General features: G+C 45.3%; 1 protein-coding gene across 2 annotated transcripts in view; it reads left to right on the top strand.

The window, feature by feature from the left end:
• Positions 1-266: 266 nt before the first annotated feature.
• LOC119449326 (ruvB-like 2) overlaps positions 267-27,853 on the top strand; it is a 108,677-nt gene continuing 81,090 nt past the window's right edge. For both annotated transcript variants that reach the window (XM_049665172.1, XM_037712492.2), the window contains exons 1-6: positions 267-377; positions 781-891; positions 1,365-1,506; positions 6,148-6,277; positions 24,664-24,730; positions 24,792-24,898. In XM_049665172.1, coding sequence (XP_049521129.1) covers positions 312-377; positions 781-891; positions 1,365-1,506; positions 6,148-6,277; positions 24,664-24,730; positions 24,792-24,898 — 623 coding nt within the window. In that variant the 5' untranslated portion in view covers positions 267-311. The remainder of the gene's footprint in view (positions 378-780; positions 892-1,364; positions 1,507-6,147; positions 6,278-24,663; positions 24,731-24,791; positions 24,899-27,853) is intronic.

Here is a 27,853-nt window from a genome sequence, read left to right as displayed (position 1 = left end):
CGTGTCTAGAATAGAGCCCTATGTTAATAGTCACATCAACGCCTCCTAAATAGTCTTTTTAGGAGGCGTTGGTCACATAGTCCTTGACGCGGCAACTTGCGCCCTCTCCAGGAGAGTCTATTGCATAGAGTTTCCTGCAATAATTGTTGTATTGAACTCTATGATCTATTGGCATTATCTTTGAAACGGGCGTTATTTTTGGCATAATTGGCATCATTTCTCCTTGATCTTTTCTCTTTTCATTAAAACCTCAATGTACCAACCACAGATGTACCAACCACGGTGTGCACGAGGTGGCTGCAGGGCGATGCATGCCACCATGGCTTCTACCGCGAGGAGGTGTTACCGTCGTCACAGTGGCGTTGAACATGGCGTCGGTAAGATGGGGTTTCCTTGAGTTGAAGATGAAAAAAAAAAAAATAACGTTTTATTTAGGCTGGGAAGAAAAAAAAAAAAGAAGAAAGAAATCAAGTGTGCGTTGTCTGTAGACAGTGCTATATTAAACAACGCCTCAACTATGTCCCTAATCTGTAGCGTGTCTGTGTGCATTGTTGGAACTCTGTTCGCTCTTTTCACGTGGTGTGCTTGGTCAAAAAAAGGATGATGCCGGTCGTTTCATTGCTCATATATGCTTCATTGTCGTACATACATAGCAATGAATGGTTACTTAACGTCAGTGCCTTGAAGATTCGCACGGTGCTTGTCCCACTGAAACGCGCACGTGCTCAAGTACCGATGTCCAAGCGTCGTTCACTCACATGACACTTTCTTTTTCCAAAGGCCGCTGCAGCGAAGGTTCAAGAGGTCCGTGAGATCACAAGGATTGAACGTGTAGGAGCCCATTCCCACATACGTGGACTCGGACTCGATGATTCACTCGAACCGAGACCGGTAAGCGCCAAGTTAGGCAACCTTATTAGAGAAGAAAGTTGGGCTTGCCGGTGCGTATCCCATAGTTCAGACATATTTACCCAGCGAAAAAAGACTTAGTGCTAAAATGTGTGTGCTGCTTATTCTATTGCTACATATTTTAGTGCGCGTTAGATAGCCTGTATCACGTTAAGGGGGAGGGGGCTTCAGGTTTTGCATTCGGAACCAAATGAATGGTATCAGGTTAATAATTTGCTTTCTTTGCAAGTTTTGTGCGTCACTGGGTTTCCTTGCTTAATAGCTTTTGAAAGTGTAGCTAACTGACCCAGGAATATTGCTTGTGATCTCGTGGAATTCTATTTTTGCTTTCGTCAAGTCTGCTAAGAACTCGCTCTAAAGAGGGCGATTCACTGATCACATTAAGCTCCCGTACGCGGGAGATCATTTCAATTACATGAGACACTGCAAAGTTGAGAAAGTTGCACACTTTTCAGGTTTCCCAAGGGATGGTGGGCCAGACTGTTGCTCGGCGAGCTGCGGGCATCATACTGGAAATGATAAAGGAAGGGAAAATTGCAGGCCGTGCAGTGCTCATTGCAGGCCAGCCAGGCACAGGAAAGACTGCAATCGCCATGGGTATGCGCTTCCACTGGGCTACCATAATCGCCTTACAAAATGAACTAGAGCAATGTTGTAGGAGGGCAGCATGGATTTTACTTGGGCTGTAACATAATCTCAGCTTTAGTGTGTATTAATAGTGTTGGTGATGTCTTTTAAATATCCTTTATTTATGGTTATGCTTTGCATTTCCTTTCTTAATGTATAGAAAATTTAAAAAAAATGCGATCCACAATGGCCATTTCTGGCAACAGAAAAAGCGTATTGTGAGAATGTGGCTGCTTGGAGTTTCTATGTACAACAGTCAGTCTCAAGCTGCAGCTCACATATTGTTTTCATTGATGTCTTCATAAAAAAAGAAAAAAAAAAAACGGAGAGATAACAGGAATGTACCTACAGATGTGCGATCGGCGAAGCAGCACATGAAAACAAAAAAGGGAGCCGTGTGTCTCCGTTTGTTCGTGATTTTTGTGCAGCTTCGCTAACCTTCATGATTAAATACGTGGAAATGTTAATATGCACATAGCAATAATATCTACATATTAACTGCTGGAGTTTCACGTCTTATCTTGCCATAGTGAGTTTTGTATGCGAGGTGCATTTGCATCACAATTTGCACTCGTAAGTGCTTTGTATACTATTTGGTGCCCTGAATGTGACCTTCCTCATACAAGTGGTGACCTTTCTCAAGAGCAGAAACCTGAAAACTAATTTTCTGATTCATCAGCCCTTAAAGGGATCCTGAAACGATTTTGACGATTTTGTACAAACGTACTGAGTCATTAGAGTAGGTCCTTCTGATCATTAATTGACGCATCTAAGTGCTTCACATAAAGCGTGCAATTTATTATTAGGTTTTAAAAAGGTACATCGCTACCGATTGCAACATGCCAATCGGCTGAGTTTTGTGACCAAGTGATGCGATTTGACCATAACACGTCAGTAGGGCCAGCTAACCGATTGGCTGCCCAGGGCGCGTCATTGGTAATTTTTCCAACATTATGGTGAACAAATGTTGTTCGTAATAGTTTAGATGTTAGTTAATTTGTTTCTATAAAAAGAAAGTAACAGAAAGAGAATGCACAAGGACATGTATCACTGCATTAAAAACACTTCCGGCCCACAGCAAGTGTCGTCTGCTTGTGTTAAAACGTGCCCCGTGTTGACGAGAGCTGCGCGGTCAGTGTTGGTCTTGTTTCTTTTCACGAGCAATTTTTGCGAACAATTATGCGTGCACTTCGGATCGAGATCAAGCAGCAGCATTTCAGCAAGTCGAGGACCTGCTTAGCTTGGATCGCTGTCTTGCCAAGTACATGGGGTGGAATTCCTGCTCCATTTGCGCCATCCTGCTCCATTTGAATTTTTCTGCGCCATACTGCTCCATTGCGCGCCAATTACACCAAAAATGAAGCCTTGCGCCGTACTGCGCCATACAGGAAATTTTACTACAAATAAGGCCACTTTGGCTAGTTTCGGTTTAAGTTGCTAGGCAAGCTCGTCTTGTGTCTGGCTAGCTCTAATTCTGGCTACAATTTGGCCAAGCATTCTGGTGAAGGAACACAAGCATGTCAACTTTCTTGCCCTTCAGCTTGAGCCTCCTATCTGAAATTATCTGTCCAGCATTCTGTGGGTACCGACGTTGCTGGAATACACAAGTACTTCCTAGCCACTTCAGAGAGCGGCGTTGTGGAACATTTGCCTTGACTTCCAGAATGCTAAAGGGTTACTTTTCCTTTCCTGCGGATGTAACTCCAGGTACTGGTGAACCATTAGCTCTAGGTTCGAGTTTGTGGTTGAGGGCTCCTGTTGCTGTCTCTCACGGAAACGCAGAATTTGGCTTCCTGCTGCAGCTTCGTTTGGAATCGCCTGCTGTCTAGATGGTTCAACTGGGACATTTGCGACACTAACACTTTATCCAGCAACTGTACGTAGGGTACATCTGTAGAGCTCGGTGATGGGTAGACTGCGATAATGAAGGGTCCTGTCTTAGTTGCACCACCACCACCATATACCACGCACTTGGAGAACCAAGCTTATGCTGCAGTGAGTTCACGTGGTTCATTTTATACTATCGATAGTACTACTGAAAGCACAATCGATAGTGCTATCGAAATTACTGTCGATAGCACTATCAATTGTTTTTTTACCATCGATAGTTTGATAGTGACTCAGCTATTGATAGTTTTGATAGTACTATCGATAGTTCTGCATCACTAATCACCTGTCATGCCTGCGGGGGTACACTCCGTGTTAGGCGAGGGATAAAGGCAAGCTCCAGATCTAGCTACACAGTCGTTCGTAGCATTCTCCAACCCGTAGCGCGTGTAATCGCAGCTACACTGGGTTCGGACTAACGAGGCAACCAGTGGCGTCGGCTCTAACAATGCTTATTGTTGCGACCAATAAATAACACTTGCAGAAGGAAAGTCCACTCTTTAATGGGTAATAAATAGGCTTGCCTTGTTGCATGTGATAGGCAACGAGGTCACTCATGGGTTGCAGCAGGTATCCCTTAAGTTGGTCTGGTTCAAGGTTAGGGCACCAGAGAGAGTCTTCCCCGGCAATGCTTTTTACCTTTGCGAGGGGAATGTCCTCCTCACGCGTCAGATGCCTTTCCTTCCCGCTTGTCTCTTGTGTGTCTACGCCGGTTATCGAAGCGTCTACAATGAGCAACATTGACAGTATGTGGGAGGACATGGGCGCGTGTGCTCCTCACATGCCCAACAACTGTCTTTGCAGACACCAGCTGTTTTGGTCTAGGAGCCGTCCCCCTTCAAGATCAACCTTGAGAAGCGAGGCGGGCAGTTGCTTTTGCATGTTGAGCTTTGACCCCTACAGAAATGCTCTCGAGCCAGACTGAGAAAGAGGCGTTTGCAATATCCTGGGCTCATAAATTTGTCCAAGACTTCCAAATTAACATAGAAACTGACCATCTACCATTGGTATGCCTCTTTTGAAAGATGGACTTAAACACGCTACCACCTCGCGTCCATTTGCCTCAAGTTGATGCAGTCTCGATTTGGTATGCATCATGTTCCAGTAAAGTTGCTGGCCACTGCAGACACCCTCTCTTGAGTTAAGTGACCGCCACAGTTTTTAGCAGCATAAACATAGATGAGTTGGACTCTTTTACAGTTGCAGCAGTAGAAGCTGCCTCTACCAGTCTTCCAGTGCAAGCTGCAAAGGTTCCAGCTGCTCCAGAGTGTTGCACCCTCAAGCAGTACTGCAAAGGGCTGGTCATCCAAGCACATCTGCCAATTCACATGTTCAAGTATTGTCAAGTGCAAGGTGAACTGTCAGTGTTAATGGGATAGTTCTTAAAGGATCAAGTTGCTAGTTTCTGCAGCATTATGTCCAAGCATATTTCGCCTCATCGGCACCAAGGGGTCAAAAGTGCCTGTGCTTGTGAGTCAGTGGGGTGGCCAGGCAAAAATGCACATATTGTGGCACTTGCAGGCAACAGTGTGCAAAGACTTGGGTTCAACCTGCAGAACCTCTCATGGACTCCAGCTTGCTGACATAGGAAGTTGTCGGAGCAGGCTTGTTTCACTACAAGAAGCAGGGCTTCATAGTTATTATTGACTACTACTCAAGGTACCCAGAGGTCTTGACACTCAGCAACACATCAAGTAAGGCCACCATTGAAGCAGTAAAGTCTGTCTTCGCACACCATGGTATTTCGGTCACTGTAAGAACAGACAACAACTCTCAGTTCTTATCTGGTGTATTTCCCACGTTTTCTAAGGACTACGGGCTCAAGCACCAGACAAGTAGCCCCCGATTCCCAGTCAAACGGTGTAGCGGTGAGAGCAGTTCACACCATCAAATATCTGATCGTCAAGGTAGAAGACCACTAGTTGGTGCTGCAAGTTACGGGAACACCCTCGGTGTGTGTGGTTACAGCCCAGCCCAACTCTTATTCGGACGAAAATTGAGGACTCGCCTGCCCAGGTCCTAGAAAGATTTATACCCACTGATACCGTTGCCAGGAAAAACAAATGGTACAAAAAGACTACAACCATAGGCATGCGGCTTGTGATTTACCTCTTCTGCAGCCAGGCGACCGCATGTGGGTTCAGTCTGAACAGTGTCCAGCAACAGATCTCAGTCCTGGCCAGCATCATCACTGTTACATTGTTGAGGCACAAAGAGGATTAATTTTGCAGCTTAACCACAACGGGTTGGTGCTTTTTTTCTTCAGAAGAACAGCCAACAAAGGAGCAAGTTGCCTTGTCACTTGCTGAACAATATCCACAACTAGGCTGCAGGTCACAGTATCACACTTGCCCTGGACGCTTAGTTGTTCCTCCAAAGCATTTGGACGCAAAGGGGGAGATCAGTAGTGGTTGCCGTTATCATCAGTGTCACAGGTGGTGCCCTCAGTCTCGTGTGTACGAGTAAAGGACACAGTTCATTCCCAGCTGTCGGTTTTCTAAGTTGCCTCGATGAGCTCGAGCAGGCCCGAGGCCTTCTCGCTACCGAACCCCCACACTGTATGTACTCAGATAAATCAATGACCCTGATGTAGTAATGGTCGACGTTGTTTGAACTCATGCCCTCTGCTACCTGTGCGTTAGTTGAACATTTTGTCTTGTTATTATAAAAGCACTCACTCAGTGGTTGCCTATGATTCTCCTAAACATGATGTTTTCATTGCAGGTATGGCACAAGCCCTGGGCCAGGACACACCGTTTACGGCAATCTCGGGAAGTGAAATCTTTTCACTTGAGATGTCAAAGACCGAGGCCTTGATGCAGGCATTTAGAAAATCAATTGGTGTCCGCATCAAGTGAGTTGCCCCTCGCATGTCAATTTGTAGCAATTCGCTAAGCAAGTCTTGGTGCGAGCACAGTTTTCCACATGCTCTGCTTGAAAACATTTGCATATTTTCCTCAGCACTACGTTTGAGCCCTGCTAGCTAGAAAAGCAGCTTCCCTATGGCATAAACCAAAGTAGGGTGCACACTGCTTGAATTACAATAGGCTCCATGCCTGTTGTCAGACGTTCTCATCCCAAGGGTCACACATAAAAAAATGCCCTCTTAACTTTCTAGGTGAACAAATAGTTTGCCACTGACACAATGGATTTAATATAAAATTCCGAGGAAATGTTAGTTCTGTTCATAATTATTGTAGGACCTTATTTTGGCCCAATGCATCATAATATTTCCATATTGGTGCATACTTCTATGAGTCATTACCTCCATGTGCTTCTTTATTGTATAGCAGTTCTTAAAACTTGAATTCATTGGGTCAATGCATGCAATCTCTCGATGACTGTCTTTTCTGCAATCAGTTCCTCTTAATATGCAGGACACTGATAACTTTCGGATGTCTATGAGCAGTGAATATTATGAATTCAAAGCTATACTGTTATGCTATAGGTACACGAGCTTATCGGTCTTCTACGCACTAAAACCTCATTAATTTAGATATCATGAGACCGAAAGAAATGTCAGCATTAACCGAATGTCGAATTATCGAAGGTATCAAGAAAGCAATGAATAAGCAAATGCTTACTGCATCAGCAAATCCCGTTTTGCACAAAAGCTGTGGAAGCTGCATCATCTTGTGACTGATATTAGCACTTGCAGCGACTGATATTAGCACTTGTAGCGGCGAAGGCCTTGTGACTTCCATCACAGTGGGGCTATGACACGCGTCTTCATCCGAGACTTGTATTTCACTGCCACACGCAAATCCCAGTTATCACCTGTGAGCTGGTGGGCAACAGCATCACCATGTAGCCTGCGGGCTTGCTGCCAGCGTGCGGGCCTTCATGCTCGTGTTTCACATTACACGTGCATTGCACTGTGTCAAAACAAAACTACTGCTTGCCGTAAACGCTGTGCATGCAGTCCTGAACTTTATACACTACAGGCAGCCGCAGTCGGCGCGGTTCAGCCAGCACGGGAATGATGGATTTGCCTAAACTTTTTCCTTCTGGCTTCGCCGTTTTCAGCTACATAATAAATAATTGAAATTGTCTGACGGCAAGATTCGAACACAAGATCTCTAGCAGAGAAGCCCGATGTTGAAACCGTTACGTCTCGGACGCATACATCAACATGCGACATAGAACGCCTTTATGAATTTCTCTCAGGGAAGCCAGTGCATTCAGACACTTGGTGCGTTTCGATTTGGCCACCTCGACAGGCTGAAGCACTGTAGTTAGTAGTGATTATGTGTGCTCATAGGGTCTTCTGCATTTATACATACAGTGAAATCTCAATATGATCAACTTCAGGGGACCGCGGCAAATTATTCCTCCTTCTGAAAGGCGTTATAATAATGAAAGCCCTGAAATGAACCATTTCACCCACCAACACTATAATTTACCATTTCGTAGTGTTTAGACGCAACCAAGGACGAGAAAAAAAGGATCGGGAAAGGAAAGAGCACTATGTGATTGGGTAATGATGCAAACTTGGAGTTATGTGCGCGAATGTACGTGTGCATAAGGCCACTTTTTCCTATATTTGACCCTTGTCTGCTTTCAATAAACTAGTTGCAAGTGACACTCTTTCCTGTCCTGATGCTTTTCTTTTTCCGTCCGTGGTTGCGTCTAAACACTACGAAATAAGATGAACCAACTAGCCCAGCAACAAGTCCTGATACGTTATAATTTACCAGTTGTCACCGTATGAGATATCCACGAAAATGGCGCTGTTGGCTATCGGCCCGCGCTGTTGCTATTTTCTAGGGGTGTGCGAATATTTGAAACTTTCGAATAAAGAATCGAGTAGTTATTTGTAAATGCGAATATCTTTCAAATACTTTTAGAATATTTTAAAACGTGAATTGCGGCCAACTAAACATAAAATTGGAGCTAAAGTACTGTAAATTTTCACCCCCGTGGGCATAGTGCAGATATAAAACATGGCAACTTGCAACGTGGAGCAGTCTACGTCACTATGGTAGCCATACTTTACAGCTTGTACAGCGATCATTTGCACTCTCTGAAGAGCCCTGTCCATGCGAAGAAACCGCTTGTTTCCTTCTAATGCTCCATTTGCACTTTTAATAAATGTTTCATAACGTACTATTTAATGACAGCAACTTGCTAACTATACTGGTATGTGAACATCGTTTTATATAATAATTGTGAAAATGGCTGTTCACTATTCAAAAGCTATTCGAAAAGTATTTGCTTTTCGATTTGATTCTGTTCGAGAATTGATTCGATTTGGTCTCAAAAATCACTATTTGTACACCTATACTATTTTCCATAGAATCTGCTACCACACACCACCGAAACAATGTTTTATATAGAGTGGCGCGCCCAAGAGCGACGACCGACAAAGTAGAATTTTTTTCTTCTTGTAGCACAAAAAACATACGGACGTAGAAGAACAACGGAGACACAAACAGGCGCTAACGTCCAACAAGTTAGCGCCTGTGTGTGTCCGTTCTTCTACATCAGTGTGTTTTTTTGCGCTACAAGAAGAAAATCTGGAAACATGTTACACCAACAAGCCCAAATGTCTGCACTGATGGACAAAGTAGAAGTGCCATGTCGTCCATAAAGCATAATGTCTCCTTTTGTTTGTTTGTCACATTCCTTGCCATGGACACACTGCAACTGCTTTGCTCGGGGCGGACACCTGAACTATTTTAAAGTGCAAGCGCGTGTAAACAACACGGGGTGCGTACAGATCCTTGAAACCCTTGAAAACCCTTGAAATGGAAAACTGCGTTTCCAAGGCCCTTGAAAGTCCTGGAATTTTTTTCCCTGCTTGAAAATCCTTGAATTGCATGAGCAATGCACTGTGATATCGACATTGCGACCTCCGTTCTGTGGTAGATTGGCGTCGAACTGACAAACTCCCCATTTCATAGACAATATGCTGGCGCGAACGCACATGATTCTGTTTTGCAGAACTGCACGAAAAAAATAAAAGGCTTTACTGCGTCAAACCGCGAACAGAAGGAGAGATGCGTGCCGCGCTTCGGTTCTGGCTTGGCTGGCAGTGTTTACGCTGATTTCTTCACCCCATCGTTCGTTTCAATCCTCGCCCGTCAGTCTGCCTTGTCCCACTTTCACTCTTGCGCGCGAGGTGAAGCTAAAGAGAGCTATAGTGGAGCAACTTTACCACTGATGCTCACTGCCTTTGTTTATGTAGCCAGCAGTTTAATGAATATCCACTACCGTTGTACTTCCATCGGAGCTGAAACTAAACAAACAAAAAAAAACATTGTACTGCCCAATACCAAAAGTTCCAGTCCTAATAACAGCATCTGATGCTTAACAATTGACTCCCACGCAGTATTTTTATTAATAAATTTTTGCAGAGACTTTAGCGCTACTTAGATAGCTGATTCTCGTTGAGCTGCTGGCCACATTGGCAGGAGTTCGATCGGTATTCTCTTGTGTCTCTACTATACCGTGTTCAATGCATTGCGTTTTGTATGTGGTATCGAGTGTGTGGTGCACGTATGTTGTGTTGTGATGGATGCCTGTGCACAATGGGAGTTTCAAGGTGAACCTCCGTCTTTGAATGTCAGCGGGATCATTTGAAAAATGCCCGGGAAGTGCAAATTTCAAAGCTGGTGGCTTAGAAACGACAGCTACAAGAACTGGGTTGCGCCTGACATGATGGATCCGCACCGAGCCACATGTAAACCATACGGAAAAACGTTCGACATGGGTGAGTCGGCTCTCAAGAGCCACACAAAGAGTGCGAAGCACAGTGGCGCAATGAAGCGCGGTGTTAAACTACCTTGCTCCGAGGACAGACGTGCTAGCACAAGCGAAAGAACCACCCGTGTGGTTTCAGCAATGGATTTAGAGGGTGCTTGTAAGACCTATGAGATGGTCACAGACACTGAAATCTTGTGGACTCTGAAGGTGGTTACCAGCCATTATTCATACAGGTCGTCGTCACAAACCGCCGATCTATTCAGACGCATGTTCCCGGACAGTGAGCTGGCAAAAGGTTATTCCTGCGGAGAAAAGAAATGCTCCTACATAGCGTGCCACGGGCTTAGACCCTTTTTTCAAGCAGCTTTGCAGTGGGAAATTGAAAACTCGGACTGCTACATTGTGTTTTGCGACGAATCTGGGAATGAGTTTCTGCGCCAGAAGCAAATGGACGTACTTGTGAGGGAGCTGGAATTCCTCGCACAATGTCGCAACAAGATATCTCGCATCAGTCTTCATAGGGCATGCGACCGCTGAAGGCATCCAGCAAAAGTTGTTAAAGGCCCTCGAACCTTTACCACTTAGAAAGATTGCCCAAATTTCAACGGATGGACCAAATGTTAACCTAAAGTTATTTAGGTACCTGCAAGCAGACTTGCGTGAAAACTACCAAGTGCAGTGTGTTGATCTGGGCACTTGTGGCCTGCACACAGTTCATAATGCTTATAGGGCAGGTGTCGTGGCCAATAAATGGGGACTTGATGTCCTGCTGTTAAGTCTGAGCATGCTCTTTGACAACTCCCCAGCACGAAGAGAAGATTTTACAGTGATAGCGGGGCAGAGCACATTTCCACTGAAGTTTGTAGTGCATCGCTGGGTGGAGAATGTCAGTGTTATAGAAAGGGCACTACTTCTTTGGAGCGACATCAGAAAATACATAGAAGCAGCAAGGAGTAAGAATGTGACTCTACCAAGGTGCGCATCTTTCGAGAACTTGTGTGGGTTCCTCCATGACCCTCTTGTCCTGGCAAAGCTGAACTTTGCCCTAACTGTTGCCATGGCTTTCAGACCCTCCTTGATTGAATATCAGGTAGACGAACCTATGGTTTTCTTTCTGGCAAGAGACCTGGAGACAGTAGTAAGATAGCTGCTAATGATAAAGTTCATGAAATGCTCAATTTTGTCTGCAGCAGCGATCACTGGCCTTCTGAGGCTAAACGTTGAAGATGTGAACAAACATGTTCCACTGGAAAAAGCGGACATGCGCAGATTATCAAAAGCTGCAAAGCAAGTAGAAAAGATGTGTTCCAGTTCAAAATGGAATGCAAGCAGTTTTTGATAGCTGTGACAAAATTAAAAAAGAGCCCTTTGAAGTCAACCCTAGTCAGAGGCCTGTCCTCCCTAGACCCACGGCTCATGTGCTGCAAGCCAGATGAGTGTCTCTTAGGCCTGAGGAAAGTGGTTGATGCTCTCATCACAGCTCACAGATTTGACGAAAAGCAATGAGACTCTGTTTTAGCTGAATACACAGTTGTGGCAACAGGAAAGGAATCGGCTCTTTCAGAAGGCTCTAAATAGGCTGGATGAGTTCCTCTATGAGTTTATGGGCTTAAATTCCTCGTATGTCGAACTTTGGCTACTTGTTCTCAGCCATGGACAAGCAACAGTCGAGCGTGGGTTTAGCATAAACCGTCAAGTTGCTGTGGAGAGCCTCGCAGACCTGTCCTACATATCGCAACTCATCATATGTGATGCAGTAGACATATGTGATGCAGTAGACAAAGCTGGTGGTATTCTGAGTGTCCCCATCACAAAGGAGCTAAGGACATCAGTGTCAGCAGCAAGGAACCGCTTCAATGCACACATTGCGGCTCAAAAACAGGAGAAGCTTGACGACATTAGGTACTCAAAAAGGCGTCTGATCAATGATGAGAGCGACAACATGAAGAAAAGGAAAAGGGAACTGGAAGCAGTCATCGCTGATTTGACTGTTTCAGCTGATCACTATTCGGAAAAAGCAGAAGCATCAAATGATATTACATTTGTGAAGTCCAACAGCTTGCGGAAGACTGTGAAAAGTAAAGCTGAAGAGCTGGTAAACATCACACAGCTTATACAAGAAAAGTCCCAGCAGCTGTTCTGAACTTGCTATAGTTTATTGTGAACATTTGTATTGTGTTGTGACCCCAAAAAGTGTTCAGGGCTGGAGGTTTGTTATGTAATTGTGGTAAATAGCACCAAGGTAATACAAGAAAAGTCCCAGCAGTGGTTGTGAACATTTCTTAACTTTTTTTTCAGTATTGTGGACTTGAGAAGTGATCAAGACAGAACGTTCTATTATAGTTGGGATATATACATTTATTTATTACAAATAAGCGCAATCAAACTATGCTGAATGTTTGGAAAAGGTTTGGTGAACATTGCCCAGTGAATACTAGAAAAGTCTGAGCAGCTGTTGTACACGCTTGTTGTGTGTTGTGAACTTTTTTCAATGTTGTGGACTTGACAGGGGTGCAACAGCTGGGCCATTTTGATACAATTTGATATAATGCATTTTTGCGCTGAGCTGCGCCAAAACGCCCGACCAGCTGCGAAATTTCTCGGTTACGCTACGTTTAGCGGGAAACAGAGGCCACGTTGGCAAACTGCAGTTTGGACATGGCAATCCAATCCACTCCGATCCAGTAGCGCAGACGAGATCCAAACACATGCTCAGATGAAACATTGGTAGGGTGGCTAACGTTGCGTGTTTTGTGGTGGGTGCCGAAGAATATTTTTGCTGCTGGTTGCAGTGTGATCTCGCGAAGACACGGAGTGCGCATTGTTTGCAGTAACGAAAGCAGTTCGTCTTTGCCGTGTTGACTTGACAAGATGCTCGCCGTATCCGTGCACGCGGTCACGAGTGGAGTGGGTGCGAATACTCTACGGGAAACTCGCTTGTACGGTACAGCAAGCGACCCGGCACTCACGGCGTGAGCTTTGTAGGCGATGCAATGCACAAAACTAGCAAGGGTTCGGTTCCATGCGGCAACAGGCACCGCATTGTAATGAAGCTGTGCCGATTTTCTCTCTACATCGCCAAAACGCCAAAAGATTGTCAGTCCGTGCATAATTCGACTACCGCCGGAACATTGCGACACACCGTCTGGAAAAAAAAAAAAAAAAAAGAGAGGGAACCACTCGCGAAGAAATGCATGTGTACTTTTCACATGTTTGGCGGAAAAAGTTGTGTGCAGTGCACTGCTGGGGCGCGATCGATGTCGTTGTTCGGAGCACGCGTTCGATTTCGCCGGGCGCGGCCTAGGTCAACGGCGCGCGGCGAAACTGAACGCGCGCTCCGAACAACTAACTCCGATCGCGCCCCTGCCCTCACCTACGCTGCTAACGTGAATTACCGTATCATCATCATCAGCCTGTAGTTATGTCCACTGCAGGACAAAGGCCTCTCCCTGCGATCTCCAATTACCCCTGTCGTATTACCTTATAGAATTAATTACCGTATATACTCGCGTAATGAACGCACTTTTTTCCCGAGAAATCCAATGCAAAGTTTGCGCGTTAATTATGTGGGGTCAATTTTATGGCGTTTTATGAGTAAGCGTTCTTTGTGAAACTGCTTAACTGCTCCAAATTTGGGATTTAGTGCTCCAAAACGGAGGTTTTTTTTCCCGTAACCTGCTCCAAATTTGGATTTTCGTGCTCCAAAAGCAAGATTTTCCTGCTCCAAAAATTGCTTCAAATCCTATTTTGGCTGTTGCACCACTGACTTGAGAAGTGATCAAGACAGGGCATTTTAAATGTAATTGTGGTGTACCAGGGTGTCTCTACCAATCGGGAAAACAGGGAATTCTCAGGGATGTTAAGTATTCTGGAAATACTCGGGGAAAACTCGGGGAATTTGTGCCTTTATCAGGGAAAATTAGCTGTAAATTTATTGAAAGGAAACGAAAGTTGTGGTAATGCTGGCTCAAGTAACAGAGATGACGCACTTTATACGGCTTGTAAAAAAGCGCGTCCTCTCCACAGCCACCGCCGGCTTCCCGCACTGTGCTGTCTAAAGACTGTGCCAGCAAAGCGGCAAAAAGAGCGCACATTTCCCGGCGCCGTCACCGATTACTTCATGTAATGCAGAGAATGCGCTTCGTACGGTTAGCATGTGAGCTCTTCGACGGCCGCCGCCGCCCTTGCTTTTTTTGTTTCACAGACTGTAGAGAGCTCAAGCAAGGCGTAGAAGACGTTGCGGGTTAGGACGTATAGACGTCAGACTCTGCCCAGGCGGCGCTGCGGAAAAACCCGCCACCAGCGCCCCCATCGCAGCCTTGGCGCAAACTGAGTAGTGCAAAGAGAGCTGTCCGCAAGCGAAGCTGCATAGGCCACAATAGAGCCCCGTCTTTCGGTTTTGTAAAGGCACGGTTTCCTAAAAATCAAGGACCTGGAAAGCTTCTTCCGCCCATCCACGCTTCGGAAAGGGAGCAGAGCGAAGTACGTGTACAATGTAAAAGAAGTTTCAGGTGTTATTTCGGCGCGCTGCAACTCGCAAGTACAGCGAGCATCGTACAACGTCGAGTTCGAGGCAAGCACTCCGACGTCCGTTCTCTAGCGCCTAAATGTGTTAAATTTGGGTACGTACATAATATCAAAGCGATGAAGTACATATATGATTAAGTCAGGTAACTATGTAGCTTACGGTCAGTGGTACAAAGCTCGCTTTATCAGCGGCGGACGGCCCCGGCGACCTTCGCCTTTTCAGTTGCGTTCTCGCTTCAGCTCTCGCTTCCTGGGCGTTCGAGCGTGTTATCGCGCATCTTCGAATGTTTTCTTCACGGTTGTCTTCCGTTTGTATTTACTGCAAATGGAGATACGTGCGTGTCCGCTTTCGCGGGATACAACCGAAGGCAAAACAAACCAGCAGACGCTTAAAACAACACACGCGCACAAATTAATGTAAAGAAACGCGACATTTTTTTTTTTCTAAACACGTGCGTTACTTCGCAATTGCTCATCCAGTGCTCCCACAGCAACTTTATTGCTCAGATTACAAAAAAAAAAAAAGAAAAACGCTGTCAAGAGGGCTCAGTGCATTGCGAAACGTGCTCGTTGTATCGAAAAAGCCGAAACTAGAAATAAGCTCGCGATACCACAATTCCCTAGAACATGATTTTGAATTCATAAAGGAACCAAAATGTTTGGTTAAACTGACCTGCCAAATCTCTCCGTTACACTTGCTGAGTAAAGTGGAGGCGGACGTGTACGTGTAAACAGGTAGAAACATCGATGGCACATACGCAGGATGGTTCACAACTTTGTTTATTCTGTTGCCAACGAAGAGGCGGCTGCAGATTCCTCAGTTTTCGCTTGGTTTCCATAGTCCCCCGTGAGGGCTACGCAACACAATTACAGCAGAACAACATTATCACACTTTCTCATGTGAGCGGCTGTGTTGTGGAGAATGCGAGTAATTCGCTTACCCAACACGCGAACGGCCCGTATCTAGCGCTCTCTCCTTTCTCCTTCATACGACCGCGATGGAAATCGGTAAAACTGAACGTTGTTATTCAGTCCTTCACGTTCATGGCAATTTACAACGCAACAGTAACGTCGATTGCGGCGTTTCTTCGTAGCGCGCGGAGCTGTCGCGGTTGCCGTCGTGCTCGCCATCGCCATAGAAGGAGTGAGCCAACAAGAACTTTACGGCAGTTCGGCGGCACGTCCGACTAGCGGAGAAATTCATAGCTCTCATTCTGGCTGTTAAATGCGCAAAACATTCGCAATATGAACAAAAATTAAGTTAAATCGTTGTTTCGCACTCGCTAGCTGCTTAGGCAACTTAGCAAGGGAGTCCGACTTTGCACTACTCAATTATTACTTCTTCGCACCGACAGGTGGCGCTACGCGTCTTGCAAAACTCCAGAGTCTGACGTCTATTCTTCGACGATCGCTTTCGGCGGTAGTATCGTTGTGAGGCGCGCGCTGATTGGCCGGTTGAACAAAATCGGATGAGTTGATTCGCTGGTTGAGCGCTACATCACGCGATGGCAATAGTACTGTCGCAGAATACGTGCCTAGTTGCGGGTCTTCCGCTTTCCACTACGCGCCCAAAATGAACTCTTCCTGCGCAATGCCTTGATGGAAGCGTCCATTTCTAAAAGTTCAGGAGGTGCACGCGGGCAGCGCAGCATAGGTAGAATATTCGCGTGCTGCCGCGATCTGCCGACGCCGGCGAGGTTCAAACTAACGAATTGTGTCGGGTGTTTAGTGACGCCGTGCTGAGCCGACACTGTTTTAATCACTGCACTGGCGCCGCAGGCAAGCTTTGTTTGTTGTGACAAGTATGACAGCGTTCAAGTGCACTTTGAAAGCAGCGTTGAAAAATTTTGACAGGAGCACGGATCGGCTGGATGCCCTTTGTGCAGGCATCTGTGGTTCAAACAAGGAACTACTCACTTTTGCCAACATTATTCTCTCTCTTTCGCACGGAAATGCGTCTGTGGAGAGGGAATTTTCTTTTAACAAGGGCTGTCTTGTCGAAAATCAGAAGGAACAATCTCTGGTCGCCCAACGAATCGTCTTTGATGCTGTGTCGTCTGCTGGAGGAGTTGCCAGTGTACAGTTGACCAAGAGGATGCTTCAAATGGTCCGTGGGGCAAAACGCATGGTGGAAGGAGGAACTGGAGAGAACGAGAACAGAAAGGGCATTGAGGAATGAACGTGAAAGAAAGCGTGTTGGCCGCTTCTTTGAAGGAGCTTGAGCTTAAAAAAACTAAGTGTTGGCTGACGCTGAGATGCAGATGTCGCTCATCCAAACTAAAATACAGTAGAACCCCGCTGTTACGTTTTTCACGGGACCGTAAAAAAAAAACGTAAGAGCCGGGAAACGCAAGAGCCAGGAAACAGGAAAAATTGAGAAATGGGAGTAGTGTTGAACTGCACACAATATTATTTTAATTCTTACGTGCGACAAAAAGTAGTTTCGCCCGACAGCCGAAGTATTGATTGCGGTGAGCTATACAAAGTAAGAATAGTAGTTTTATCGTCTGTATAAACTTGTAAACATTCGGTTATTAACTAATTAACAAACATAGTGTCAGCGCCCACAGGCAAACATGAACACATCACACTCGATGAGCGCGGACACCCGCAGTTAAGCGCCGCTGCAGAAGCGAGCGAAGTGACCTTCGTGCTGTTGTCTATCGCTTCAACCCTAACTGAGCGCCGAGAACACGCAGCACGCACAAAGCCACGAGCCGCCGACGCACCTACACTGCGTAGAATCTACCCCCACGCAGATCGCTTTCAAGATAGGGCCCGCGGGACCGCGCGCGCGCCGCCGCGCAGTATGATGCCAGAGCACAACGCTGCCCGCTACAGCCCCCCCCCCCCCCCCCCCCCCCCTCGCTCCCTCGCTGGTGCCTCGAGCGCAACGGAAGGAGGCGCGCTTCCTCTCTGCTTTTCTTTCGCGCGCGAGACGCGGTCGTCGGCTCCCCTCGCACGCTTTCACTCGCACATTCAGCATACGGCCGCGCCAGGCCCCGGAAACTCTCGAGTTCACCAAATGGCCACAGAGGGCGAAAAATCAACCGCGGCGCGTTCCAGCATAAGCGCGCAAGTGGAGCTACTGTAATTTGGTCGAATACTTTAGTTTGTATTTTTTCTGCTAGGGGCGCTCAACACGACTCAATATTTGAGCGATTAATGTACATATAATTACCGACAGACACAGTTACAGTGTCATTTTTTTACAAAATAAGCAGTCCATTGTTTTATTGGACTTATGTTATTAAAGTCCGTGCTTTGTTACGTGAATAAAGGTTTTGTGGCCTCACTGACATGTGATCAGCGGCAGCCCACTGGTATCGATTGCAGTCCGTGCCGTTTATCGATTCAAATTGTACGGCGGTTATATTTGCGAACGGGGTGGTCGTTTCCTTTGAGTAGCATCACGCAGGTTCATTTTAATTAGATATCAATAATACCTCAGCCAGTTTATGCGTCCAACATTCGATAGCTGCCGCCAAGCGAACGTGTTTAAAGACGGTGAACTTTATCAGCTGCGGCGTTTCACTGGCGGCTGCATGCACGGCTTCCGCCGTTTGTGATCTGCCGCGTCTGGCCGCGTTGCGTCTGGTTGCTCGAAAAAACGTGCTGGCCAGCACGAAAATTCATCGCTGGAACCGAGCACAGTCTGCTTGAAGACTACCCACGAAAGCGGATTAACCTTGCAGCCCCTGGGCTTGTGCGCCGGTGAGTAAAAAAGCAGTGCTTCGCATTTTCAACTTTGAATTTCTTTGCGTGCGAGGCGGATAAAGCTGATTCCTGTCGTCATGTCTTAAAAGTAGAAAATAGTAATAATTATAAAGTTATTGCCCTTTCAAAGCAATTCAAACGAGGCTCTTGCTACTTTGCCAAGTTGCTAAAATTGCTAACATGAGTACAGCATAAATAATAAAGTTTTGGCTGTTTCTGCATAAATGATACACCGCGATAAATTCACTGCACATTAGTGACAAGTGTACTTCCCGTGATACAGTTAGATTAACTGCATTTGAGACATAATAAGATGACTGTGTTTATTACTAGTATCTGGCAGAAACAATTGTAATCTAATCGAGACTTGACTAAGCACAGCCCACACAAGGACACCACTGAAAGAAATGCACACTCAAAACAGTGTTGTGTGTGTGTGTTTGTGCATTTTTCTGTCATGGAGCGTTTCGTGCACTGTTCTCTGTCATACATGAATCACAAACTCACGCACACTTCCACCATAGTAATTGAGGCTCTTTTTTCTTTCGACTCCAGCCTCCAAGACGCTGCTCATATTTGGACTCATCCCTTTGGACTCTATTGTCTCTGGACATAGAAGTCAACCGTGAACGTGTCTCCACTGGAAGTAACATCAAGGGCCAGAATCCTCACAGGGTATGTTTCTGAACACTTCAACTAGAACCGTGATTTTTCTTCATTTATGGGACTAACTTTTGTTTCACCATTTTTTGCTTGCTTGTGTGTCATGGCTTTGTCATTTCTCTTTTCAGGAAGACGGACAAAAGAGAGATTATTGGTCTGCATGCTGCCCAAGCTAAGCCACAAGATGCTCAACTGCCGCCACAATGACAACAGGTCCTCTTGAACTACGTGCCTCACTATGAAATGTTTGGAAGTTTACCAGATAGAGAGGTGTGACCCCTATTAGGAAAACAGCAGTCTACAGTTCTGTATCATACTGAGCGGGAATGAGAAATTTGACATACAAGCTTAGTTGCTTTTAAGGGCGCTTTATGACAATCGGAGAAGTAACATGTTGAGTCCCAACTTGTTTCTTTTGCAGTCATTATAGCCATGACGACCAGAACAGAAACAATGTAGCAAGCTCCCCACTTGCTAATGCACAAACTCTGTCATCTGCTATTTGCAAATCAATTTGACGGGCATTAGTACCACGAAGTATCACATGCTCCCTCACAACGATAATTTGTTACATGAAAATGCAAAGAATTTTAAAATGATCAAAAGCGCTTAATGCAATTTTAAGGAAATGACACTTCATGTTGATTGAAACTCATTTTATTTTTTGCTTAAAGTACCCTCAGGGCCACAGGCATTAAAGAGGGGAGTGGTTACAAAGTAGTAGAGTAAAACAAACAAGTGCAGTGAGTTCTTGTAACATAATGATTCTCCTGATTATACAATGTTAGCTAATGTTTTGCAAAAAAAGTTTGTTATCTGTGATGGCTACGATACTTGGTGGTTCCATTTCTGAGATGTACGGGGCATGAAAGAAAGACTTCGTGTTACATGAATCAATTCCTACCTTACTGCGATGATTGACGCAGTTTGAAATGCACTGAGGCCGCAGTATGAAGTCGTCATGAAGTGTGGTGTGATAGAAAATTTTATGAAATAGCAAACGATGGCCGACTTTACGGTGATTAGCTAGTGGAATGAGTGCTAGGCCAGTTTACATTGAAGTTATACTCGCGGTACGGTTATAATTAGAAATAATGAAACGAGTATAGTTATTTTGTACTAGTTCAAGTGAAGTAATAAGATTAACGCGACTGGGATCCCGTATTGCAGATGCATATTCAAGTTTCCAGCGAATTAGTCTTGTAAAGCTGTAGTTCTAAAGCAGACGGTGCTTTGGAAAAGTTACGCCATAAGTAACCGAGCATGCGATTAGCACTGCTAATAACGTACTCTATATTATTGGCCCAATTTAAGTTATTTATATGACATGACAAAATCTAAGGGAACGTTAGCATGGCAAGTGCTAGGATTTGAATTAGATCTGGAAATGCGCATGATTTTACATTTGCTTACTACAAGAGGCTCATATACAGTTTGCATGAAATAAATAACTAGGCTAGTACTGCACCATAAGAGATAGCTAGAAAAGGCAAGCTCACACAACCGGCCAGCCTATTTCACACTTCACAAACTTGAGAAATCACTAAAAGCAAATTTTCTTTCTCTTCAAACAGCAGATGACAAAACCTGCGCACGGTGTGCTCCCAAAAATATTTTGAAATGTATTCGCAGAATAAGTTCAGCTTAACATTCAGCTAATCAACAGTGAACGAGCAAGGGAAACCTCAGCGTGGGAACTGGTCTTCGTCTCGGCCCTCACAAATATGTTTGCTTGGTGAAACGCTGGCTCCAAGCTGAGGCTTCCCTTGGTCACCTGTTACTCAACTGAAGTGTTCATCTCTTTGCTCTGTTTGAATACATATACCGAGATTATTTTTCACCATGAAACCACAAATTCCGTTTTCCAAGGATCTGTGAGCATTAATTGGGCTTGCTTATATGTTGATTTAGTGCCCTTGTTTATTCACACAATATTTCCAGAAGTCCTTGTAAGCACTGCTGTCTCCATAACGTTCCTTGGTTTCCTTACAAGTGCTCAACTTGTGTCAAAGCCTTTGCTGCCGCACCTGAGCACTAAATGTGCAGCAGAAAAATATCAAGAGCAGGAAATGTGATGTAAAATTTAGCATAACGCCCCCCTCCTCCACTTCGTGCCTCTCGCCAATGTGTTATGAGAGAAGTGAGACATTGCAGCTCGAGCTTATCTTGCTGACAGTACATTTTTGCCGAGCAATTTTTTGTGTTCCTTTCTTTAATCTAGCTGAAATCGTCGAACGCAGATAATGTAAAACGCCAAGCAGCACTGTACGCAATCCAAGTACGAGGGCAGCTCAGCATAAATGTCACTGACTGAACCTTCGTTCTCCCTGCTTTACGGCACGCCGAACACGATGAGAAAACTTCGCTCGATTTCAGCTTTGGGTCCCAATAAACAGATGGTTATCTGTGTTTCTGTATGTTGTAAACTCAGTGACGGACAACATTAAGTCCACCTGAGCTGTACGAAAATTGTGCTCATGTACTGCCTCATTCACCATTGACAATAAACAATGTGAGCTTACTTGTTTGAAGTGTTTTATTGCCAGTTGAGGCCTCTCGGTCACCTGGCGACATAATGAAGATATCTGTAGTCATGTTAGAGTACAGTACACACGAATACCTCCCCGAAAGCGGTAACAAAACGCCCCAAAGCAGCGAGCGAGCAGCGCGACCAGCCCTACGAACCGCTACCGCAGCGGCCATATTGCTCACTACATAATGATGATGATATTAGTTTCGATTCTGCCAGCGCCATCTCTCGGTCGCATACTTTAGTTCACAACGCCACCGCTACGCTTATTTTCGTTGCACTGTGGAAGGTACAGTTTCCCTTCTCTAAGTTTGTATGGGTGTTCTGTGGCCGCGCGGCTTCCCTCGCACGCTTTCACTCGCACATACAGCATACGGCGCGCGGCGACGTATGCTGTATGTGCGAGTGAAAGCGTGCGAGGGGAGCCGACGACTGCGTCTCGCACGCGAAAGAAAGCATACGGCGCGCGGCGACGGCGTTATCGCCTTTGGACTTTATACGGAACATCTATGAGCCAAAACCAATTTTAGGGCCGCAACGCGTCATAGACGTCATCTTTAGATAGCAAAAGCGGATATCAAAGGCCATACTTTTGCTGGCGGAAACCGAAAATACGTAATAAATGTCGCCCCCAGCACTTTGAGCGGCCAATGCCATCGTCAAGCAACCAAGCCAAGCGACATGAAAAGTCAAAATGGCCGCTCGGGCCGGCGCGGTGTGGCAGTTCGCAACGTATGATGCGGGAACGGTCCCACAGTTGCGACGTAACAGCGGGGTTACCAATGCATTGGGTTCTATGGGAGCTGTGCCGGGACCGGCCGAAAACGACGTAACAGCCGGGAAAACGCAGCACCCGGGAACGTAACAGCGGGGTTCTACTGTAAACTCTTTAAAACAGTGAAACTACCATTTCTCTCGAAGATATTTTATCTGCTGTGCATTTTACTAACCCCTCCCTTCTGTGTTCTTATTGAATGAAATAAACACTACTCCTTACTATTCAAACTGGATTAAGTTGTTTTAGAATGCAGCTCTTAGGCGCCCGTTCGCGCGGTTACGCCGACGCTTAACCCAGGAACGGGCGCGTGTTGTCTTCTACCACAGCTGGCTTGTAGGCGCCCATTTCTGGGTTGAGTGTCAGCGTCACCGCGTGAACGCGAGCATGCCACTGCTCGCGCGTTCGTCGTCATCTTTTACCACAGCTGCCTCGTCGCCATCTCTTGGCGTAACCGCGCGAGCAGTTGCACGAGCGCGTTTGCGCAGTAGCGGTAGCAGCTGTAGCCGTAACTTGCGACGCTTACGGAGTACTGTAAGCGTCGGACATTTTATTTTATTGCGATAGCAAATATATGGACACTCAAAGCGGATTTCTGCCGTCGCTGTCGCCGTTGCCGTGAGGTTCTGTATGACGTCAAACGGTGATAAAATGCTTGCCGCGCGCCGTATGCTTTACGTGCGAGTGAAAGCGCGCGAGGGACACGCGCTATCACGGGGAGCGAATGCACGGCGGAGAGCACACGCGTGTTCTGCGCCGTGCTCGCTGAAGGGCTGCAGCAACAGTCACCAACGCCGTGCGCGTTAGGTGCGAATGCGGGCAAAACGCCGACAGCGTCGACAATAGTTCTGCACGTTGCTGCTGCTGCTGCATGTCCAAGTTGATACACAGCTGATAAAACTACTATCCTTTATCCGTATAGCTCTCTACTAATTTGCTATCGCAATTGATGCTTCGCCTTTCAGGTGAAACTGCGACATTTTTTTTAACATGCTTACTAAAGAGTGACAGCATCAGGCAACATGGTGTCAGCCCGTCTTGATATAAAAAGTTCCGTTTCACTCAGGGAATTTAGCAAAATCACTCAGGGAAAACCTGGAAAACTCAAGGAATCTGAAAATGTCAACTTGGTAGACACCCTGTGTACATTTATTTATTATGTAGTATAAGTGCAATAACACTGCTAAATGTTTTGGAAATATTTGATGAACCCAGCTAATACTGCAGAAGCGTGAGCAGCTGTTGTGAATGTTCATTGTGGGAACTTTTAATATTGCGGACTTGAGAAGTGATCAAGACTAGACATGTTTTACATAATTGCAATGTACATTTAATTTGTTATAATGGATGTGTAGCAAGACTACACTGAATGTTTTGCAAATGTTCGGTAAGCTTGCCCAGCTAATACTGGAGAAGTCGGAGTAGCTGTTGGGGAAGTGTTCATTGTGTTTTATGAACTTTTCTTTTTCGGTATTGTTGTGAATTTGCAAAGTGATCAAGGCTAGATATTATTAACATCATTGTGGTTTACATTTATTTATTTTTATATTAGTGCAATAACACTATGCTGAATGTTTTGAATATGTTTGGTGAACTGTACCCTGCCTATGCTGGAGAAGTCTCAGCCGCTGTAGTAAGCATTCATTTTGTGTTATGTTGTTGAGAAGTTATCAAGACTCCTCAAAATGTCTTATCAAGACTTTTTTATTATAATTGTGACAGTATACATTTATTTATTATACGTGCAATAAAACTAGTCATTCTTGGAAATCTTAGAGTGAAGAAATTCTACTTTCCATGCCACTTTGAGTCTCTTTAAAACCTGTGACAGGTCCTGGAAAGTCCTTGAATATCCTAGAATTTTTGCCTTGGAAACCTGTACGAACCCTGACAACACCGTCCGGAAAGTGCGACCGTGTGTCATCCCCGTGAGCACGAAGGTTGTATGGGTTACATTTCTCCGCTGTAGCAGTGCGAAAAAAGGAAGAGACGTGCCTCCATTGCTAGGCGACACTCGTCTGGGCTGATAATGCGCTCGCAAAACGTGATGCATCATTGCCTCTGCAAAAAAAAAAAAAAAAAAAAACTTCTGGTATTTGTTTTCTCCGGTGTATCTCAATTTTTTCAAACCCATGCGCTGCGACGTCCGCTTTCTGCTCTTTGTCATCTGCTAGCCTACTGTTCCGGCTGCCGTAAAGGATACACAGACATCTAACAATCCCCAGATTTCTGAATATTAGTTTGTAGTACAGAGGCGTTGTGTCAGTGTTTTAGGTGGCAGGTTCGCGATTGTCTGCTTATGATTTTATTATTTTTTTTTTAGAGAAGAGACGGAGATAATCGAAGGAGAGGTTGTTGAGATACAGATTGACAGGCCAGCCACAGGAACTGTAAGTGGTTCTGTTTTACCACTCGTTCTTCCTCATCTGAATCCTGTTTAATGTCACACAGGGCGCAAAAGTTGGAAAGCTCACTCTGAAGACTACAGAAATGGAAACCATCTATGACTTGGGTCAGAAAATGATTGAGAGTCTCACAAAGGAGAAGGTGCAAGCTGGGTAAGCTCGACGTAATTGTTTTTAATGCTGTGCCATAGCATTTACGACTGCATAGCTGCGGAGTGATTGCAGCAGCACACAATGTGGTGCTGCCTGTCTGGCCTCTGAAATGCAATGAGTGCAGCTAGATGTAACAAGAGGTGACACGGCCTTTTTAGTCACTTGTCTGATGTGCCCATTTCTTTTGGGTTGAGATCTAGCATTTGCATTGCATTGCAATTCTTAGCACAGCTTAGCGCAGATGGCACTTAAAGTTGTTGAATTATAGTTGGGTGCATGCCAGACCTATGATACATTGATAATTTGATGGTGTACTTCCAGTTTCGACATTATTGTTCCAATTGGTATAGCTACAGTTGCCAACTGATTTTTCACATGCCTGACTTTCCAGACCTGCTCAATTACTGCATTTTTGGGCGTATAACCAGCACAGAAAAACTAAAAAAGTTTTAATAGTGATGTTGGAGTCCAGGTTATATGCGAATTTACGTTGCGCAGGTAGGTGCTTGAAGGTTGTCCTACTGAATGATGGAAACAGATGATGATGGATACAGCTAAATGATGATGGATACAGCTAAATATCACTGACCACCAGATAACCTCACCTTGGTAACACAAAAGAAGTGAAAATAAACATGAAGCACCAAGATTGTTTGAGTCAAAAATATTCAAGTAGTAAAATGTGGGACCAAAGGTGCTAGAAATGTCCCAGCAAAATGCACAGTTTCCTGCTTTCTTTCTTTCATCCTCAAAACCTTTCATGAGGTTTCTTTTCCATCTTCTTCATTCGTTCTTGTGGAGCTGCAAATTTTGCTTTGCCAACCCTCTCCTTACCAAGGCAGGTGAGAGAGATCTCAGAGAGTGCATGTCATTTGATGCCAAGTACACTCAAAACAGTACTTCATGCTGCATTTTGATTCTTGCCCACTTCCCATGCACTTTTGGAGTGTTAGGGCAAAATGACATAGAGAAATATGAGCGTAAAATTGAGCAAACATAAAAAAAACAGTGACGTGTATGCAGTACACTGCAGCACTCACTATGAAAATTTGAAGTGACAACTAACAAACACGTTCTTGCTCAGTACACACATTCTTCTTGCTGTTCGGTGCCAGCATTTGTCATTGAAACAATTTGATGCTATTAGCAATGGCGCCGACTCCGCCTTTGTAATCCTCGCCAATGGCTTCGAAGCTTGGAAAGCACGGCGCTTTGCGTAATGCCAGTTCTCGAAAGTCGGCTTCGCCTCAATACAGCAGTGTTACGCGGGGAAACATGCGCGAAGTATTGCGGTGAAGCACACCAAGAGTGGGAAGGGGTAATTGTCATGGGATGTTTCCCTTAATTATACACGCGTGCACCCGCTGTCTTCTATCACAGTACGAGCACCGATATGCCTAATAAATGTGCTGGCAGGCCTTTAGAGCTGTTCTGGACGTGCCTGTGGTGATTTGAGCCCTTGGAGCCAGTAAAAGACATGCATTCATTCTCGCGGGCCCCTAGGGAGTCAGAAAAATAGGACGTTGAGTGTATGTGGACATAAGCCAGCCAGCGTTGGTGGTGCCAAGAAAAATATAGGCCTTGTTCATCTTGGCCGTTTTCTTGATGTTGTGAGCAACTTTGTGTACACAGGGGCAATCAGTGGCCTTTTATCCACTAGTGAGTTGTCTTTCCACTTTCCCTTATATTTTTGGAGGGTTTGAACAACTGAAACTATAACAGAACAAGGATACCTGGCTGAAAGTAGCTGTGTGACCTGATTGTTAAAGCTTTCCTGCATCATGTGACAGCAAGACCTTACTAATGCTACTTGGGCTGCTAAGAACGAGGTCGCGGGATCACACTCTTGATAAGCTTGGTGTGGGCCAAATAAAATGGCAAAAGTTCTTTGCCTGAGCATAGACAATATGCCCAGAAGATTTACCTTACAGAACCCACCGTGGTTGCTTAGTGGCTATGGTGCTGGGCTGCTAAGAACGAGGTCCTGGGATCGAATCCCGGCCATGGCGGCCGCATTTCGATGGGGGCGAAATGTGAAAATGCCCGTGTACTTAGATTTAGGTGCACGATAAAAAACCCCAGGTGGTCTAAATTATTCTGGAGTCCCCCACTACGGTATGCCTCATAATCAGATCGTGGTTTTGGCATGTCGTCATCATCAGCAGCCTATATTTTATGTCCACTGCAGGATGAAGGCCTCTCCCTGCGATCTCCAATTACTCCTGTCTTGCGCTAGCGTATTCCAACTTGCGCCTGCAAATTTCCTCACTTCATCATCCCATCTGGTTTTCTGCCGACCTCGACTGCGCTTCCCTTCTCTTGGTATCCATTCTGTAACCCTAATAGTCCACTGGTTATCTATCCTACGCATTACATGGCCTGCCCAGCTCCATTTCTTGCGCTTAATGTCAACTGGAATATCGGCTATCCCCGTTTGTTCTCTGATCCACACTGCTCTCTTCCTGTCTCTTAACGTTGGTCCTAAGATTTTTCGTTCCATCGCTCTTTGTGCGGTCGTTAACTTGTTCTCGAGCTTCTTTGTTAACCTCGCTGCCCCATATGTTAGCACCGGTAGAATGCAATGATTGTACACTTTTCTTTTCAGCGACACTGGTAAGCTCCCAGTCAGGATCTGGCAATGCCTGCCGTATGCACTCCAACCCAATTTTATTCTTCTGTAAATTTCTTTCTCGCGATCAGGGTCCCCTGTGAGTAATTGACCTAGGTAAACATACTCCTTTACAGACTCTAGAGGCTGACTGGCGATCCTGAATTCTTGTTCCCTTGCCAGGCTATTGAACATTATCTTTGTCTTCTGCATATTCATCTTCAACCCAGTTCTTACACTTTCTCAATTAAGGTCCTCAATCATTTGTTGTAATTCGTCTCCATTGTTGCTGAATAGGACAATGTCATCTGCAAACCGAAGGTTGCTAAGATATTCGCCGTTGATCC

This window comes from Dermacentor silvarum, chromosome 4 (assembly GCF_013339745.2).
Source record: "Dermacentor silvarum isolate Dsil-2018 chromosome 4, BIME_Dsil_1.4, whole genome shotgun sequence".
In the NCBI taxonomy this organism is placed as follows: Eukaryota; Metazoa; Arthropoda; class Arachnida; order Ixodida; family Ixodidae; genus Dermacentor; species Dermacentor silvarum.
This window is presented reverse-complemented; position numbering and strand designations above follow the sequence as displayed.